The sequence below is a fragment of the Hibiscus syriacus genome, unplaced genomic scaffold, assembly GCF_006381635.1.
Source record: "Hibiscus syriacus cultivar Baekdansim isolate YM2019G1 unplaced genomic scaffold, ASM638163v2 tig00003507_pilon, whole genome shotgun sequence".
NCBI lineage: Eukaryota > Viridiplantae > Streptophyta > Magnoliopsida > Malvales > Malvaceae > Hibiscus > Hibiscus syriacus.
This window is the reverse complement of record NW_024061975.1, coordinates 1,636,726-1,643,076: the sequence shown is the minus strand read 5'-3', so window position 1 is coordinate 1,643,076 and position 6,351 is coordinate 1,636,726. Positions and strand designations below refer to the sequence as shown.

The 6,351-nt window shown below is 33.5% G+C and overlaps 1 protein-coding gene across 1 annotated transcript; it reads right to left on the bottom strand.

The window, feature by feature from the left end:
* Window positions 1-3,702: 3,702 nt before the first annotated feature.
* Window positions 3,703-4,624, bottom strand: LOC120178356. The gene is made up of 2 exons (XM_039184220.1): window positions 4,438-4,624; window positions 3,703-4,028 (listed from the first exon to the last, which is right to left on the bottom strand). The coding sequence occupies exons 1-2, from the start codon at window positions 4,622-4,624 to the stop codon at window positions 3,718-3,720; spliced, it is 498 nt and encodes a 165-aa protein (XP_039040151.1). The 3' UTR covers window positions 3,703-3,717.
* Window positions 4,625-6,351: the final 1,727 nt, after the last annotated feature.

The following is a 6,351-nucleotide window of genomic DNA, read 5'->3' as shown; positions in this document are numbered from 1 at the left end:
AAGTGAGCAAAATTATTCAATCTGTAAAGTTCAGTGGGCAAAATAGAAAAATTGAAAGTACGGTAAGCAAAATAGGAGCAAGAGTATAGTTCAACAATATAATATACCCTTTATTTTTATTATTATTATTATTTTGCCAGTTTAATTTTGATGTAGTGATAATATATATTCGGTTACATAAATATATTGTTAAAAAGTTTTAAGTTTATATATTAATGATGAATTTAGTGTGTCACAATAAGTCATCAAAACGAACGTTACTCTTAAAATTCTCATTTCTCGGTCAAAAGCATAAAAGTATTGATAAATTATAAATATTAAATCCATAATAAGGTATTTTTTTAAAGAAAAATATTCATAAGACATTCTTATAAAAATTAGAGTTTCCTTATACAAATTATAAATCAAAATAAATTCAAAATATAGATAGAGTTGGAGATCAAATAGACATAATAGTACTATGAATATGCATATCTATTAAAATACATGGATATATATATATATATCCTTAAAACTAACTTCAAATCCCTAATTTTTGTCTATGGATAATGTAAAGTGAATTTTTAAATTCTATGTGTTTTTCTATGTGATTTCTTTTTAAACTTTGGGTTTAAAAAGATAATATATATATGATCTAAGTACTCGTGATCCGAAAATGTAAGTACCTGAGTTTTATGAATACTCGAACTTAACGGGTCAAGACACAGGTCGACAAATATAATACTCGAAAAATCAGACACCAAATATTTTAGGTATTTAAAAATGCGGGTATCCTATTTTAAAACCCTAGAAATATAAGCAATGAGTATACACATGTTTCATTAATCCTAAATAGATCATACTTGTGATCAATCCATTAGAAACCATTCAGCGATCTTAATATCATGATTACTCGAGTCCTTGCTCATTGGATCTAGTCATGAAATTGCATCAACAATAATCGACAATGTCAATATTCAATCACAATTACATATAGAAATACGACACTATCACTTGGACTCATTAAACAATCAAGTGATATGATATTATAGGAACATCGGGTATTATTCACAGATGTTCAGATAATCCCTGCTATAAAATCTTATAAATAGATATTGTCTCACCATTAAGATTGTAAAGATAAATACTCTTTCGTCACTAAAACCAAACATTGAGATTCAATGCCATCTATCCTTCTCTGCACTCAACGCATCATTTTTACATATTTAGCCTCGTTGGGTCATTTGTGATTGTGAAATTGTACACTCGTAAGGTTATTACTACGACTACCAGGCAAATTAAAACAATACTAGCTACTAGGGACATTAAAACAATACTTGGCTAGTTATATAGATAGGGGAAATACAATTAATGAAAAACCCTAATGTCAAGAGTTATAGCAGCCTGGCTTTTTGTTTAGGGTATTTATATATGTAAAAGCTTTTAAATTAGGGAAATAACACTTGATGTTACTTTCCATTGTTCTGGCTAAACCATTCATACAAACTCGTTGCTGCCTAAAACCAGCATATTTGATTGCCAACCAAAACCAATCCACAGACACAGTAGGGCAGTAGATTGGCAACAATTATTGTTCAAATCACAACCACAATGAGTTAAAATCACAATAAGCTCTAATCTACGTTAACACCTCACCCTAAGAACACTGATTCATTAACGTCAGAATTGCACAGTGGTGCAACGTTGGAATTCTACCAACAGATACAATCATCATGGAGAAATGACTTGGTTCCGGATTCTGCTCGAACGCCTGACTGGAGTAACAACATCATCTCCTCCTCCCTTCAAGACAAAAATATAAACAGACTGTGTTAGCAGACAAGGTCCGGTCAAGGTAGTTGTTGAAAATAACATGACAAGTGTAATCAAAGGTTACTTACATGCTTGCTAGGCATCTTATCTTATGTGGTAAAACTGCCGTAGGAGGACAAAACCATAGAGGAATCTGATGAACCCAGAGATTCTCTCCTATAGTTTTCCTGGTCTTCCTTTCTTGGCTTTGATATTTATTTGGTTCCTTGAGTCCTTTACTACAGCAGCTACTCATGTATGAAGGGCATGATTCACTGGCTATGTCCGTGTCTGCCTGCCAATTCATGGAAGATCGCCTTTGTTTCACAGGCACCGAAGCAAGAGGCGTGGAGAGCTTTCCTCTCTTTGTGTAGATTAAAGCTGAAGCTGCTATTAGACATAACACAAGCAATGCAAAATTTGTCGTATTCTCTGCTAGAAATCGATCTGCAGGGCTGTTAATTGTAGAATCACCTATGGAATTTTGAGAGCTGCGAGTGGAATCTTCCTCAGGGAACATAGTTTCAGTAGCCTGTGGGATTATCATGCTTGGATGGTCTTCAGGGTTCACATTGCTCCCTGCCTCTAACTGATCAAGTTCAATCATCTCTGCCCCAATCCCTTGTTCCACTGAAAGAGTTTCTTCTTCTGAAATCAGCCCCAATATTTTAAAATCTTCGTTCTTTTGTTCTTCATCTTCATCTGCATCACTTTCTTCTTCTGAAACCAGCTCCAAGTTTTTCAAAAACTCATCCTTTTGGTCTTCTAGCTGTTCATATTCATCTACTGCCTTATCTGCTTCTATCTTTCCATAATACTTGTTCTCAAATAGTTCGCTTCCATCATCTCTCTCACTCACAGGCTCTAACACACGACTCAAATTAGCATATTCAAAGCCCACTTCTCTTGAGCTGAAAACAGTACTGGAAACATAAGACGAGAAGTTAGTGGACCAGTGCTGAAGATTTCTAGCTCCCACTTCTCTTGAGCTGAAAACAGTACTGGAAACATAAGACGAGAAGTTAGTGGACCAGTGCTGAAGATTTCTAGCTAAAAGCTCGAATTTAACTTTTGCAAATCCGGTGACTTCAGGCGGCACATGGAAGTTTAATAGGCTTAATTCTTCCAAATTTGAAGTAAAGGCTGAAGAATTAGCTGCTAGAACTGATAAATAAGCAAAGGCCAAAACCAGAAGCAAAGCGATGAACTTTGATCTGGTACCAAAATGTGGCTTACACATTCTTTTATCCTCAAAAGCCTTTTCAACCATGGCAGCATCAATGAGGTTTGCCTCTCCTGAAAAAATATCTCAGATTCTCTCAGTGAACCCTCAGACTGTGTTTCTTCAGTAATATCCGTGGAAGAAGAGCTTTCGGTTGTGAAGCACTCCTCGAGTTGCTTGCAGTCTCTTTCTCGATAAAGCTCAATTCTATGATTTGGCCTATAGTGAAGAAACTGAGGCCTTGGAGAAAGGTAGTTCATTTTTGGATCATAAGGAAGCATCAATGGATCTGCATCACGTGGTGCCAAAACAGAACCCTTCTCCTCTGGAAAAGTCTCCATTAAGGAATCATCAACATTGCCTTCTAAATATTCCATATATTCATGGTTGTTGCTTTGTAGCTCATGAGGAACCTCAACATTGTTCTGCTTGTACCCAGTCTGTTGAGTCAACTCGTTATCTTCCATAATTATGCTTTTAACACCCAGCATTGTTTTTGAAAGGTTCCTTAAAATTATATTCATGATAGTTGCTTTGTAAGTCATGAGGCATCTCAACATTGTTCTGCACCAAACCGGGCTGTCGAGTTGACTCATTATGCTCCATGATTATGCTTTTAACACCAACGAAAGAGACCTTCTGGTTCAAATCAACCTCTGGGGTTGGTTCATTATCTTCCATGATTAAGCTTCTAACATCAGAAATTAGACCTTTTTCTGCTTCAAAGCAACCTCTGGGGTTGATTCCTTGTCTTCCATGGTTAGACCTTTTATATCAGAGAATGAAACAGAAGATCTAGCTGGCTCATTTCTCTCAACCAAGACTTTCTTTCTGGGTGACGCATTGATCTTCGAAGCAGCCGAGATTGTCGGTGCCATGAAATTCTTTGTGCCCTTTGAAGGAGCTGGTGATCTGAGTCTTGTGGGTTTTGGAATCTGGTCTTTGCTGTTCTCCTTGTCGAGATCACTCAAAGAATCTACACTTCCTCTTCCAGTGGAATGCCTTCGAGGAAAATCTGGAAAAATTGTTCAAATATAAACAAACATCAGGAACCATAAAATCTTACTGTTTGGTTGCTAGGAAATTTCCCCCCTGTGCAAGAAAAAGAATACAACCAAATGTGTAAAATGTGTATCACCAAGGTTGGTCATTCAAATTCGAGATTCAAGTTGAACGATTCAAATTTTTATCATTTTAGGATCAAATCGAGTAGGTTCATATTGAATTTCGAACCCAAATTTCTAACATAACTAAAACGAAAAGGAAAAGGAACAAAATTTCGAACCCAAATTTCCTTTCCTATATTCACTTTAGAACCCATGGGTAATGCATCAAAGTTTCTTTCCATTTGTTTCACACCCTTAATTCCCAGTTCCAGAGCTCGTTCTAAAAGTTAAAAGATACAAAGTAAAAGAAAAAGGAACCTGAAGGGCTATTAGCCGCAGTTTTGGGGTTAAATGCTCTGGGATTTGTTATAACTACCGGCTTTGTAAAAGGGTTTCCACTGAAACTTCTCCTTGTGAGGTCGCAGAGTTCATATTTCTTCATGATAGAGTTCGTTCTCCATGTGATCGAGGAAGAAGAAGATGTAGTTTTTGCGGGCGATGCCATTGCTGATATTCTTTTTTCGTTCTCTATTTGTTGGTTGGAATTTGGAGGAAATGGGATTTAGGGTTTCGGATTGGAAACAGGAATTTAAATCTTTGAAGCGAAAATGGTAATGGTAAGATTGATGCTCTGTGAATGGGAAAGAAAATCTTCGAAATTTTTGATGAGTTTGAAATAAGAGTGGAATGTAACGGCTAGTTTCTTTAGAGCGGAAACTCTGATTTTGGATTTGGGGTTTTGACCGTTGGCATGGGGGAATTTGAAAAGTTTTTGGAACGAATGTGAACCGTTGATCATCATTTGTTTAGCCGTTTAAAAAGTGGCTGACCCGTTGAATATATCTGTCTGAATTCTGCTTTGCATAAAATGAAGGGTAAACTACATAAATGACCACATAACTATGGGTTGAGTCGCGAAATGATTATCATTTTCAAATTTACGTCAATATGACCACTGAATTATTTAAATAGTTTCAATATAGCCTCTTTTCATTTAACACTTAATGGAAGTGTCTAAATGGCAGTTAATAAAATTGATATAATTAGGGCATGCGTCCTTGTAAAGTTATCTTGATTCTGTTTTTAATTTGTCTAATGCCTTAATTTGAGCATTAACTTTAATATTCTAGTCATGTATTAAATTTATAGATTAAATCCTCTAAATTTTAGAATTAATCTTTGAGCCAATTGTCACACTTGTTATCAAGATAATATATATGTTATATAACTTGTTCAAGTTTAGGCAGAAAAATAAAGCTAAAATAACTTAATTGCATTTGAACCCACTATCAGTTAGTAACCAATCTAAAATATTTTTTTCTTATGAATATAATTTGAATATTAAATTATTTTTCAATAATTTCATATATATAAACATTAAAAAATAAATATAAAAACAACAAATTTAGTTTAAAAACATTAAAATCTTAAATCAATTATAAATAAATTATTAGGTTTATTTTAGTGATTTAAGTGTTGTCATACTCTCAATTGGCCTAGAGGTAAGTTCTCACTTATCCGTTTTTTATTTTTTTATCATTAACTAATATATATATATATATATATATATATATATATATATATATATTATAATTGATTCCTAAATATTAGATTTAACTTATTTGTTAAAGCTTGCTTGATTACTAATTCATTTTGGGTTCAAATCCAATTAAGTTATTTTAATTTTTTCTTCTTTTGCCTAAACTTGAACAAGTTATATAACATATATATTATCTCAATAACAAGCGTGAGAATTAGTTCAGTAGTTAAGGCATGCGCAAGTTACCATTGGGTGTCAAAACTCATCTTTATTTATTTTCACTTCAATTCAAAATTTGATTGGATTGAAAATTTATTAAATTAATTAAATTAAAAAAATCATCTAATCAGATTGTGACATGTACATGTCACAATCTGATTGGAAAAATAAATTTATTAAATTAAATTAAAATTGGGACCTAATTAAAAATTAAGAATTGAAGTTAATATTGGTGATCAAATTGATTAATTCTAAAATCTAGGGGACTTAATCTATAAATTTAATACATGACAAGAATAAAAGATTTTAAAGTTAATGCTCAAATTAAGGCATTAGACAAATTGAAAACAGAATCAGGATCAAATTGCATTAAATGAAAATTCAAGGAAACAAATCATACAGAAGTAGTGACCAAAATGGAAGAAAACAAAGAAGGATTCCAGCGTCGTGAATACATAACTTTACAATGACTC